The sequence below is a fragment of the Narcine bancroftii genome, chromosome 11, assembly GCF_036971445.1.
Source record: "Narcine bancroftii isolate sNarBan1 chromosome 11, sNarBan1.hap1, whole genome shotgun sequence".
NCBI classification, from domain to species: Eukaryota; Metazoa; Chordata; class Chondrichthyes; order Torpediniformes; family Narcinidae; genus Narcine; species Narcine bancroftii.
The window spans coordinates 63,514,823-63,528,897 of NC_091479.1; the positions used below are offsets into that span (position 1 = coordinate 63,514,823).

Below are 14,075 nucleotides of genomic sequence, written 5' to 3' on the forward strand. Positions count from 1 at the left end.
CCCTTGCCAGTCATTGCTCATTATGAAGCCCAGTCAGAAGTTTCCTGCATTTTTTTTTCTGATTTGAAGCTACAAGTTTCTTAATTCAATCACTTAGATTAAATAGCAGTGAAATCCGGCTAAAATGCTTGCTCCTGTTCAAGGAAAGCCTTGAAGAATTTATATGAATGACTTGGATGAAGATACTTGAATGAAAATCCAAATTTTCAGATGGGCAGTTGCGTGAAGGAGACGCTGCTCTGTGATGTTAAGTGGGTAAGAAAGTTTCGGAGTAGTAAGTTATTCATTTTGGTAGGGATTACTCAAAGTTTCGGAGTAGCAAGTTATTCATTTTGGTAGGGATTACTCAAAGTCCCTGATTGAGATTGTGGTTTAGGAGTCTAATGGTGGAGGTTCCGAACCTGGTGGTGCGAGTCTTGTGGCATCTATACCTTTCTTGATGCAGCAGCGAGAACAGAGCATGTGCTGGGTGATGTGGATCCTTGATGATTGCTGCTGCTCTCCAATGGCAGCATTCCCTGTAGATGTTCTCGATGCTGGGAAGGATTTTGCCTGTGATGTCTGAGCTGTGTCCACTACCTTTTGCAAGGCTTTCTGCTTGGGGGTATTGGTGTCCCCGTCCGTACCAGACTCTGATGCAGCCAGTCATCATTTTCCACCACACTTCTGTAGAAATTTGCCAGGGTTTCCGGTGTCATACCAAACCTCTGAAAACTCCTGAGGAAGTAGAGGCACTGACGTGCTTTCTTCACGATGCCATTAGTGTGTTGGCTCCAGGAAAGACCGTCAGAGATGATGACTCTCACCCTCTCCACCTCTGATCCCTCAATGATCACTGGATTGTAAACCTCTGGTTTTTCCTTCCTGAAGACAACAATCGGCTCCTTGGTTTTTGTGATATTAAGTGTGAGGTTGTTGTTGGTACACCATTCAGCCAAGTTTTCAATCTCCATCCAACTCAGGCCCGCGGGCCAAATTTGGCCCGTGATATAATTATATTTGGCCCGCAAGGTCATATCAAATATGTATTAGAGCTGGCCCGCTGGCCGCCGTGCCAGTATAGCGCATGCACAGCTAATACTACAAATCCCAGAATGCTTTGCAAATGCATTGGTGCCAGCCCGTCAGCCTGCTAATCGCCCCCACCTCCTCTGTTTACTTTCACTAGCATCTGCGACCTGTCACCTAACTCAAGTGTAATAAACCCCTTATGAAAAATGGCCAAACAGGCAGAAAACAGGACCTTTCAAGACAGGTGGGAGGCAAACTCTGACCCCAGAGTTCGATGAACTTGCATCTAAGAAGAGATGCCAAGTATCTGGTTTAGACCCAGGTGCATCAGAGTAAATCACAGTGTAGCAAGCTAAGCTTGGATTAATATTTTCTTTGGTTAACTTTGGACTGTTCATCGTTGAAAGATTGGATCTTCATTGAAGCAAGTTGTTATTTTTTTGACTTGTTGGCTTGTGAAAAAAAAACATTTAAAAGGAGCTTAAAGGCTATAGAGAAATATTATTTATTGAATATTTTATTTCTCATTTGTTAGTAGTTTTGGTTAAACTCTTTCCAGAAGAAGCATTATTAAACATTTATTTTAATAAGAAAAAGTTTAACATTACATGTTGAAAGAAGAGAAAACATGCAGATGTTGTTGAAAATTTTCAATAAATATTTAGTTTGGCCCATGACTTAGTCCAAGTTTTTAATTTTGGCCCTCTGTGAATTTGAGTTTGACACCCCTGCTGGAGGCTGACATATCGCCTCTTTTTAAACAACCCAGCAAATTTGTATATATTGTTGTCATACAGAACCACATAGTTGTAGGTGTAAAATAAGTAGAGCAAGGAGCTAAGAACGCAGCCCTGTGGTGCTCCAGCACTGATAGAGATGGTGGAGGAGATGTTCACAAATTCTCACTAATTGTGGTCAGGATCACAAATTAAATTTCTGGTCATTGTCTAAACCAGTGAGCACAGTTTTATTTGCCATCTTAAAGAAGAAAATATCCAGGTTTGGAACAGTGCAGAGCAGATTCACTGCGTTAATTCCTGGTTCAAGGAGGTGGTTCTCTGGAACATAAAAATGGGGAGGATTGGAGTAAAATATTCAGAAGAATGAGAGGTGAAACAAGAGTCTGACCGAGTAGGTGCTGAGTCACTGCTTCTTCAGGACAGAAATTCTGGAACAGAAGAGAATGGGGAAAGGGGAAAAAAAAACCTGGGGGTGAGACCAGGAGAATTATAGTAGGCAGTAATCCTTTGGAATTCTCGACCTTCATGAGGCCTTAACACTCTCGTTGTTGAGCACATGCAAGACTGAGGTTAACAGATGTTTCAGGAATCAGTAGGGTCTGGCAGTAGGTGGGGGGGGTTGATACATCAGCTGTGCAATTAATAACAAAAGCCAAATCAGCCTCAAGGGCTGGATGACCCAACTTTGCTGCCATCACTGATGACCTTATGGAATCTGTCGATTTCACGCAAGGCCCTTTAAATCATTTAAGCAATCTGACAATGAAGCCACGTCAGCTTCCAACTGCCGTAGAAAACTTGCATGCAGAATGGTGGAACAAAGATTTCACAACAATTACAAATTATAAGTCAGAGAAGTGCATGGGGAGGTAAGGGACAAACGTAGGCAAATGGGATAAACTTAGGCAGGCAACGACACGGACAGGTTGTGCCGTGGAGCCTGGTTCTGTGCCATAAACCTCTGACTCCAGTAGTCTTGCCCCGACCTGTATTGTGGCACTGAAGATGGTCAATGGAGAATTCCGCACTTCCTGGTTTGAGAAATATCTGTACTACCCAATATCTAATTACAATACAATGACACCAATTTTCTGATACACTAGGATCTGTCGCACCAGCTTCGCAGTTTGTGCAAAATTAGAAAAGCACAGAAGTAGTCAATATGCTACATCAGCATACATCTCCGTCACCAGTTAGTCTTGTTTGCATTAAGTCTTTTAACTCTGACTCTTATACGTTTCCTCTGGGAATGCCAAAAGTTTTCCTTCGCTCTTTCTATTTGATAAATTTGTCTGGGAAGAGAGAATTCCCAACACAGCAAGAGCATCATCAATCATCAAGGCAGATTAACAAATTGTTTTACATTTATAGACTGAGGAAACAATTTCAAAATGAGTTCAACCTCATTTCATCAAATTTCAGCCTACTTAAAGTCTGTGTGAATTCATTTTCATTAAACCCACAGTTAACTTAATTTTATGTCAATAATAATTTCAGTGGCAGGTGAAGAACAAAATCTTGATCCCATGCATTTGTATTTGTACAAAGAAATCACATCTTGGCAGTAATGTTTCTATTCATAAGGACACAAAAAATATAACAAGAGAGAGCTACCGGGCCTCTCAATCCTGTCCTACACCATCACGGCTGATCTCTGTTGTTCTTCGATTCTTACTCTCTCGTTTCAGGAGGGAAAAAGAACGGCAGGTGCTCAAAATCTGATATTGAAATGGTGAAAGTTTCGGGGTAGGTAGCAAACACAAATTGGCCACCCTCAAACTGGAGGAACAACAGTCTCCATCCAGAAGGCATTAATATCGACGTCTCCAATCTCTACCCATTGTCACCTTCCCTCCAGCTGCCCACTCCCTTCTCTTTCTACCCTTCTTATCTCTCCGTCCTCTTCCCTCCATCAGTTCTTTCCCTTCTACCTTCCCACCTGTAACCTCCTACCTGTCAAGTGTGTTCTTCCCCCTTCCCCTTCCTCCCCCCACCTATTTATTCAAATATCAACTTGTTTTTTTGCTCATTCCTGATGAGGGGATCAAGCCTGAAACGGCTATCTTTTAGTTCCTCTGGACGCTGCGTGACCTGATGAGTTTCACCAGCATTTTTGTGTACTCTCCTTTACTGGAGATGAATGCTACTTAGACATGAAAAAAAAACATTGGATGATCTTTCAAACACAAAGCAAAATAGACAACAATTATGTGGTGTCCCATCAAGTCACCAGACTGTGTAAAGAGAGTTATATCCAATCAGTTGAAATGGAGTGCAATGAAATCACATTTACAAGAACTGGCATGGCAACTAACTTGCATTGATGGGTATTACAAGCATAAAATGAGATTGTTGTTTTCCCTTTGTAAGGTTAAAGGAACAAGGGGGGGGGGGGAAATGATAGGATGCAGATGCTGTGATTACAGCAAAATTACTGAAATGCTGGAGCAACTTAGTTGGTCTGTCCAGCATCTGCAGGAGGCAAAGATATATCGCCAACATTTCAGGCCTGAGCCCTTCTCCAAGGGAAAAGCAGAAAGGACAGAAGCAGGACATATCAGAATTCAGACAATGGGGGAGGAAACGAGGCCAAGAAAAGATGCAATTTGATGTGAAAAAAACACACAAATGCTGGAGAAACTCAGCAGGTCAAACAGTGCCTTTATGTAGCAAAGGTAAAGATACATCACGAACGTTTCAGGCTGGAGCCCTCCATCAAGTATGTGATAAGGAACTAGGTATTCCTTATCATGTCCAGGTAGAATTTATCGTATCATCATCGGGAACAAACTTGACATAAATTTGCACCCTTATTTCACTAGAGCAGGAGAGCTCATCAAAATGAAAAGGATTATAATACGCTCAAAGAGGGGATGTCCAAACATCTAGGATCAAACATCTGATCTACTGGATAGGGCAATGCCTATATAGAGGCATCTCTCTCACATTTCTGTCGATACCTTGCGGATCGCTATTCACACGTCCATTTCTTGTTTATGATCTTTCTAAATAATCCATTACATCAGAGAAAGCAGAAATTCAAGGTGCTCAGTTCACGTGTCTCACAAAAACCATTCAGCTGAAAAAAAAACTTGCTCTCTATCTCACCAAGACTGAGGAGCTTATTGCTGATTTTAGACATGGGGGTTCAAAGGTTGATTGGTCACGTGGGTGTTAGGGTGCAGTGGGCTCATGGGCTGTGCTTTATCTCTAAATTAAACTAAATAACAAATCCAGGAATTGGCCCAGGGTGTTAATCTACTTTGGATGTTGCTATCTCTTTTATCAATCCAGTGAACCTTTGTTACACCCCCTTAAATGATCTCTGATTAATGCCTCACTAAAACGTGTCCTGTGCCAAGTCAACTGCATCACCGACTCACTACCAATGTTGAGCAACAGTCAAAATGATTCATGATATCTGTGGACATTCAGACTTGCAGATTCAATGAGGTTACAAAACATGGAATACTACAGTGCAGTACAGACCCTTCGGCCTTCGAGGTTGTGCCAACCCATATATTCCTTAAAAAAAAAGAACTAAATCCTCCCTACCCTGTAACCCTCTGTTTTTCTTCCATCTTTGTGTCTGTTTAAGTGTCTCTTAAATGCCCCTAATGTTTCAGACTCCACCACCATCCCTGGCAAGCCATTCCAACTCTCTGTGTAAAAAACTTACCCCTGATGTCTCCCCTAAGCTTCCCTCCCTTCACTTTGTACATCCATCCTCTGGTGTTTGCTATACTTTCCCTGGGAAACAGGTGCTGGCTATCCTCCCTATCTATGCCTCTCATTATCTTGTAGACCTCTATTAAGTCTCCACTCATTTGCCTTCGGCTCCAAAGAGAAAAGTCCCAGCTCTGCTAACCTTGCCTCATGTCATTTCCCAATCCAGGCAACATCCTGGTAAATCTTCTGTGCACCCTCTCCATAGCTTCTTCATCCTTCCTATAATGAAGTGACCAGTGTGGTCTCACCAGAGATTTGTAGAGTTGCAATATTAATGAAGCCCAACATTCCATAGGCCTTCTTAACTATCCTATCAACCTGTGAGGCGACCTTGAGAAATGCATAGATTTGCATCCCAAGATCCCTCTGTTCATCCACACTCTTAAGTAACCGACCATTAACCACGTACTCAGCCTTCTGGTTTGTCCTTCCAAAATGCATCACCACATCCTGATTGAAGTCCATCTGCCCTTCTCTGCCCAACTCCTGCCTACATCCTCTTGTAACCTTTGACAACCTTCAGCTCCTTCCACAACACCTCTAACCTTTGTGTCCTCCACAAACTTACTGACCCATCCTTCCACATCTTCATCTAGGTCATTTATAAAAATCACAAAGAGCAGGGGTCCCAGAACAGATCCTTGCAGCCCCTCCACTAGTCACCGACCTCCAAGGAGAATATTTTTCTTCTACTACTACTCTCTGCTTTCTGCCAATTTTTCATCCTCACAGCCAAGGTTCCCTGTCTCATGACTTTCTGAACGAATCTCTCTTAAGGGACCTTGTCAAATGCCTTACTAAAATCCATGTAGACCACATCTACCACCCTACCCTCATCAATTTCTTTTGTTACCTCCTCAAAAAGCTCAATTATGCTCGTGAGGGATGACCTTCCCTTCACAAATCCATACCGACTATCCTTGAGTAGACTGTACTTCTCCAAATACTCATAGATCCTATCCCTAAGAATCCTCTGCAACAGTTTGCACACCACTGACATAAGACTCATTGGTCTATAATTCCCAGGATTCTCCCTATTTCTTTTAAAACAAGGTGAATACATTTGCTATTCTCCAATCCTCCGCCACCTCCCTTGTGGTCAAAGAGGACACAAAGATCATATCCACTGCCCCAGCTCTCTCTACCCTTACTTCCAACAGCAACCTGGGGCATATCGTGTCTATCCCCGGGACTTGTGGTTGCTTAAGTCTGCTGTCACACATTTGGAAAGACAGAGAATTCATGTTAAATCTTTAAATCAGGGAATGTTATTCAGTGCTGCAGAATGCAGCAGAATGCAAGGGAGATTCGTGTAATGTGAGCTCTCCTAGTGATTACTGGTCTTTTCTGTTGATACATCATGCACAGGTCATTAGCAATAGCTGTTTACCAGAGCACAAATTAGTGCCCTATCTGGCTGCATCATTGCGTGGTACGGTAGCTGCAAAGCATCGGTCTAGAATTCAATACAAAGGACAGTCAAAAGCGCTGTAAGATCACGGAGATCTCCCTTTCCTGTATTGATGATATTCACTGGGAGCATTGGTTAAATAGGACTGGATCAAGGTTCCTTTTATTGCCATTAAAATGTAACATACATGATATCCGTAAGCCAAAGCGTCGCCATTAGCACTGCCTGGCACTCCTTGAAGTATGAGACAAAGAGAACCAAAAGTCATTGAGTGTGCATAGATTTACCTCCGGCGCTCCCGCAGCCTCTGCAGTCGCATAGACTCCTGTTCGATTCATCGACAACCCGGGCTCCAGATTCAAACCTCTGAAACAATCTGCAAGCCTTCAGCGCCCAAGGCCCTCTGGGAGCCATTCTTGCCACCAGCACCCTGCTCTGATACCCGGATCCTATGGGCAGCCAGTGTCCAGCAGCCTGCAGACAATGTGGGTTCCTCAACCGTACATTGCCGCAGCCTGTGCGGATCCCTCAGAACAGCACTGTGTCTCCGCTCTACCGGGTCCAAAGCAATGCCATTACGGCATCTCCGGCAGATGTGCCGTTTTTCACACAATGGCTTGGATCTACTACTATGAGGAAGAAGGTACAGGAGACTGTCAGGCTGGGAAATACCATTTTCCCTACATGTGAGATTGACGAATGGTATCCTGTAACTGAATAAACCATCCCAAAATGTTTGGATTTACACTGTACTTATAATATATCTTTGTGTTTGACATGATAAACGCCATTTCGCCTGATTGTACATGTAATGTCACATGTTCCTTGTACCCAAAAGGTCCAATTCATGAAGGTAAAGTTGAAGATGGAATTCTATGAACAATGTCATTATTACTAGTACAATGGCACCGTTTACGGAGCAACTAGGTTCAATCCTGACCTCTGGCGCTGTCTGTGTGGAGTTTGCATGTCTTTCCTGTGATAGAGTGGGTTTCATCCGAGTGCTCTTATTCCCCACCCCCCACCCCCGAGATTGCAATGATGGCATTAACATGCTGAATGTGGAGAGAACACTAGGGACCTGTGTTCATTGTCTTAAATGGGTGACCCCTTATTTTTAATCAGTGACCTCATTCTAGGTCAGTGGTTTTCAAATTGCCCCCCTAAACTCACATTTCACCTGAAGTATTCCCTATGGCATCGGTGCTCTGTGATTGGTAAGAAATTGCTTAAGGTGGTATGTGGGTGGGAAGGTTGAGATTCACTGCTCTAGACTCAATTGTTACTGAAATATTTTGCTTGAGAAAAAAATGTCATTGTCCATTTCCTTTGGAGTGATGGAACCGTGCACATATGAGTCAATTAGGGACGATTAAAACAGTGGTTTTCCAGCTTTTTCTTTCCACTCGTACTAATCACAGAGCACTTATGGCAGAGGGATACTTCAGGTGGAATGTAGGCTTATGGCAGGGGTGAGGGGTGCAGTTTGAAAATTGCTGACCTAGAATGAGGTCACTGATTAAAAATAAGGGGTCACCCATTTAAGACATTTAACCCAGGGATAAGGTGGGTTTTTTTAAATCCCTGCTCATATTGTCCGGAGTCCATGGAACTCTCATCCTCAAAGTGCTTGAGCATTTTTGAGAGAGAGCTGACTAGATCTATGATAAATAAGGGGATGGAAGATGACCTTGGTCAGTCTCAGGAATGTGGAGTGGACATTAGTCAGATTTTGTACAACTTTCACGAAGGAAAAAAAGAGGGTCTAAATGATTCAATTTCCCAGTTAGGGTACTTTCAATTATCAGATAGTTGAATGATAGTTGATAGGAGATGAAAGGAACATTTGTCAGCGAATTGAGATGTCTCTAATCACGGCCAATTATGACATAGAACAGATGGTCCCGTGAAGATAATACTGTTCTGTAACACAGAGGGAAGCTCATGCCCCCATGTTTGTTCCTTCTGTTTTCCCCTCCCAGCTTGGATCTTTGAGGTCTGCTGTCTTGGAGAAAGATCAAGGATTCCAACATCACAGTGTAGCTTGAGCCCACAGTCAAGACTCATGTTTACAGCGTAAGGAACATAGAAGGTGGAGCTCTTCAAAATTTGACTCCAGGCCCCAACAGCCCTTGTGTATGCGGAGGATGTAGAGAAGCCTCAAAATCAGGACTGCCAGCTTCTTCCCACAGGCTGTGAGATTGCTGAACAGCATCATAACAGTGGAAATCATTCTGAAAAATATACAAATTCAATTCGGACAGCACAACACCTTTACACTGCCAGCGATCGGGACCGGCATTCAAATCTGGCGGTGTCTGTAAGGACATTCGCCCCATGTCTGCATGGGTTTTTCCCCCGGTTTCCTCCCACCCTTCAAAAAATGTGCTGGGGTGTAGGTCAATTTGGTCAGCACAGACTCATGGGGTGAAATGGGCTGTTATGGTGCAGTATGTCTAAATACATAAATATTTATTTCAAACTATATCTTTACGTTTACGTGCGATTATTATGTGCTATGAATTTTGTGTGGACCTGGGTACTCTGTCCCAGAGAAATGCTATCTTGTCTGGTTGTAAATGTACAGTGTAAGATGATAATGAACCTGATTTCATGTGAAATACACAGAAGTGCTGGAGAACCCCAGCAGGTTATACAGCCTCCATAGGAGGCAACATTTTGGGGCTGACCCCTCAGTAAAGTACAGGCCTGAAACTTTGGTTTTTTTAATCTTTGCTTCAAATGGAAGTTACATGACCTGCTGGGTTTCTCCAGCACTTTTACTTACTATACCACAATTACAGTGTCTGCAGACTTTCCTGTTTAACTTGATTTTGTGGTGCTTCCCAATGAATGTTAAGTGAGCATCTTGAAGGAGCAGTAGCTTCTAAGGTTCTCCATCTCATCAACTTCAGTACATTTAATGAATGGGATTCCTTGCAATGGTTGTTGCAGGGTGGAGGATGGCAGGTCTCCCCAGCACTGTGAACTCAGATCACTTGTTTTCAAACGGAGAGGACTGCACACAGTGGGATCCTCCAAGTGAACAGATGGAGAATTTGATGGAGAATCACAGACCTCACGAGTCTCCAATCTTCCATTTCCATGTTTCGTGGATACGTGACAACATAATAATTCTTGATACATCAGCTGTGCTTCTGCGACCACTCGGCTGCTGCTCCGTCACTAGCAACCTCCGCTGAAGACTGAATTGCATTTGTTACCACTGGGACATTCACAGGAAACATAATTTTTCCAGACAAAATCAATAAAGTGTCCCCTTGAGTGGATTTCTTGGCAACTCCTATAGAGCGGAACACACAAATGTGCTGGAGAAACTCAGCAGGTCACACAGCATCCAAAGGAAGTAAAGGGTCACGAACGAAGAGCTCAGGTCCCAAATGGTGGCTACTTCCCATGGATGCTGCATGACCTGCTGAGTTTCTCCAGCACTTTTATGTACTGCAAGTGAGACCAGAATCTACAGACATTTATAGAACAGAGGAGTGATTCATCATTTCTTCGCGAAAACCAAACCTTCAATTAACACCCAAGAATGTACCTCTGTACCCAGTCAGTAAATCTTCACTGCCTGTGGGAGTTTGCTGTGCCCAGGTTGGCAATGGCACTCTTCCCCCCCCCCCCCTTATGCAAGTTAGGAAGGATTACTAGGGTTGCAACGCATTTGCTACCGATTTAACCAAGCTTAAAAATGTGGATTTTGCACCAAATTTGCATCTTACCTTGTGAGTAGAGAAGAATCTGCATCTCCAGAAGAACACATGTGAAGAGTTGCACCAAGTTTTCCAAGCCCAGCAGTTCAAAGGCTTCTCGCAGTGGGAAATCAAACAGAGGCAACTCATTGGGGCCAGGTCGCTGGCAAATAATTGGCCCGTAGACCCCCGAGAACTTCAGCGAGCGTCCAGGCGGTGGCAGGGGAACCTCATAGAGAATGTTGTGGATATAGCTCTCCAGGGGCAGCGGTGGAGTTTGCCGGGAACTCACTGCCTTATGCAGCTGCTGCAAAAACTTACGGCAGGCCTGCACGAACGGCAATGGGGTAATCAGGCAAATGCACTTTGACACGTACAGAGTATCCCGGCTGATGTCGTAGGAGTTGTAGCGCTGCATTTTGGCCAACGAGGTGCTGTCCCCCTCGTCGATGCTGCTTGCCAGGGAGTCCATGCTACAGGAGGAGGATGCGTACACGCTGCTGTACTGCTCCACGTTGTGCATTTGGTACAGAGTCTGCATGGCGCTGCAGATCTGCTTGCAAGTGACCTCTTCGTAGAAGGTGAGCACAAAGCCGTAGGTGCGCGAGCCATCTTCGCGGGTGATGAGGAAGGAGTGGAACTGGGGATCCCGGTTTTCAGCTTGGGTTTTGAAGGACAGCCCTTTCGGCATGCAGAGCTGAGGGAGAAAAAGGAAACGGCACGCTTTAAAAGGAATCGACAAAATGCAGCGGGCTCACCAAGTGACTACACAAGAGGGAGGAAAGAGTTAACACTAAAGTTCACATGAAAGAGTGCAAATTTAGATTAAATTACATTTTCTTAAATTTCGGCATACATCACGGTAACGGGCCATTTCAGCCCACGAGTCCGTGCCACCCGATTCACACCCCATTAACCTACACCCCCGGTACATTTTGAAACCGACGCAGACATGGGAAGAATGTACAAACTCCTTACAGAGTGCGCAGGATTCAAACCCCGGTCTTGATCGCTGATGCTGTAATGATGTGGCATTAACCATTACGCCAACAGTGCTGCCCAAGCTGGTCTATCTCAAGAGTAGGTAGCCCTTGCCCCAAGAGTTAACCAATGTGTCGAGCCAAGACCGAGGCAAAAATCTAACACTGTTTTGTTGGGAATTCGTTCCCTCTCTTTCCTTCATAAGCGTGAAGCTTCTGAATAAAAGTTATCACCGACTTTGGCATCTAACGTCCAGTCGGACGCCAACAATTCAGCCATTGTATAAAAGTTTATTAACCGTTTACAGCACGGAAACAGGCCATGTCGGCCCTTCGAATCTGCACCAGTTCACTTGAACAACTCCACTGGGTCAACCCTCTCGCTCTCCGCCCTTAACCCTCCAACCCCCTCACCTCCATGTACACATCCAACCTTCTCTTAAATGACAGAAAGGACGCTGCCGCAACTATCTCTTTCGGAAGATCATTCCAATCTGCCACCACTCGCTGAGTGAAAAAGCTTCCTCTAACATTTCTCCTAAAGTTTTGCCCCCTTACCCTAAACTCGTGCCCTCTTGTTCCAACCTCCCCTGCCCTCAGGGGAAAGAGTCTGTTTATGTCTAGTCTATCTATTTCTTTCATAATTTTAAATAAGTCTATCAAATCCCCTCTCAGTTGTCTACGTTCCAATGAATAAAGTCCCAGTCTCCTTAATCTCTCCCTGTAATTTTAAAAGTTACAATCTAATTTGGATGCCCCCAACACCTCACCAATGATCAATGCATTGCAAAAGATGTAGAGTAGGGATGGCTGTTTATCGCTCTGGGACGAAGACAGTTGGCATTAATTCCATTTGCACGCTAGACAAGTGTGCTGAACTCATGGTGTACAACATTCAGTGCACAATGGCAAAGCTTGCAGAACCATTGCCTCACAGCCCAGGTTGCCTCGGTTCAATCATGACCACGGGTGCCGCCTGCGTGGAGTTTGCACTTTCTCCAAGTGTCCGCGTGGGCTTTCCTCTAAGTGCTTTGGTTTCCTCCCACTTTCCAGTGACGTGCAGGCAGGTCAGTTAAGTGGCCACCAAAAAGAGCCTGTTGTGAGTGGAAAGTTTGAGGGAACTGATGGAGACTTTGTGGAGAATAAAAATGGGATGAATGAAGATTAATGGGTAGTTGATGACTGGCACAGACATGGTGGGCCAAAGGGCCCGTTTCCAGGCTGCTATACCTCTAGGACTCTCAGTTGAGATCTCTCTGTCTGAGAGAAAACACTGGACACAGAGTAACTGGCTCCTCCTTCCCTTGGTGTGCAAGATCACAAGGTACAGGAGCAGAAGTCAGCCCATCAAGTCTAATCATGAGCTGATCCATCCTCCCACTCCCCGGCTTTCTCTCCATAACCCTTGATGCCCACTGGGAAATCTTCTCTGAACCCTCTTCAATGCCAGCATGTTGTTTCACAAATAGGCCACCCAATAATGGTGTTGTGATGAATCCAAGGCATCCATCAAACTCAAGGTCGGCTCCTCCTTCAACTTTGCAGAATGATCATCACATCTCATACCCTGCACCCAAATTGCTCAGAGCCTCCCTGCCAATTAATTGCCAAGACTGTTCTTCCCACCAATCACTTGCCCAGACCACCCCCTTCCAGCCAATCAACCTGCCCGGGCCACCCCTTTCCAGCCAATCACCTGCCCAGGCCACCGCTTTCCAACCAATCACCAGCCCACACCCTGTATGACAATCATGTTCCCGACACCATTCACTCCCCAACCATCTCCATCAGTGGATAATTATCTGCCTCACCACTGGCCCCACTGTGACTGCTAAAATCATTTATCTGATGACATACTTGATAATCACCCCAAATTGGAATCTAAATCCCCTCCCAATCACTCACTCCACAATCTCCACGCACCACCTTCTCCCAGTGTAATGAATCCCAAGTGAATGCTGCACAAGTAGAAGTGCCTTCCTTGAGATGATATTAAGATTCTGCTCACCTACGTAGGAAGAGATTACAGATCATGTGGTACTGTTTTACAAAATTAGTCCCTTTTCCATCATCTCCATTACCTTTGGTTCCTCTGTGAGCAAATTAGATGCTGCTTTTCTCTACATTACAACAACTTAAAAGGCTTTTCAGTGATGTGGTCACCCTGCTCTCTTGTGACTTTTAAGAAATATATATAATCTTCAACAGACGCTGTTACATTTCACTATCACTCAAATCCGCTCCAAGCAGAAACCTCATGCATGGGAGTTTGGCAGCACATTCGTTGCTTCACAACTACGACTGAGACTGCGTGGCCATTTATAAATTTGCGGATGATACCACAATAGTGGGCTGTTTAAAAAGGGGCGATTGGTCAGCATACAGGAGGGAGATTGAAAACTTGGCTGAATGGTGCACCCACACCAGCCTCGCAACTCAACGTCACCAAAGATAAGGAGCTGATTGTAGGCGACAGGAGGTAGAGAGGCTG

General features: G+C 44.4%; 1 protein-coding gene across 5 annotated transcripts in view; it reads right to left on the reverse strand.

Moving 5' to 3' along the window:
• The window catches only part of dennd5b (DENN/MADD domain containing 5B), a 312,134-nt gene that overhangs the window by 150,007 nt on the left and 148,052 nt on the right, over positions 1-14,075 (reverse strand). For all 5 annotated transcript variants that reach the window (XM_069903146.1, XM_069903145.1, XM_069903143.1 and 2 more), the window contains one exon: positions 10,635-11,301. In XM_069903146.1, coding sequence (XP_069759247.1) covers positions 10,635-11,301 — 667 coding nt within the window. The remainder of the gene's footprint in view (positions 1-10,634; positions 11,302-14,075) is intronic.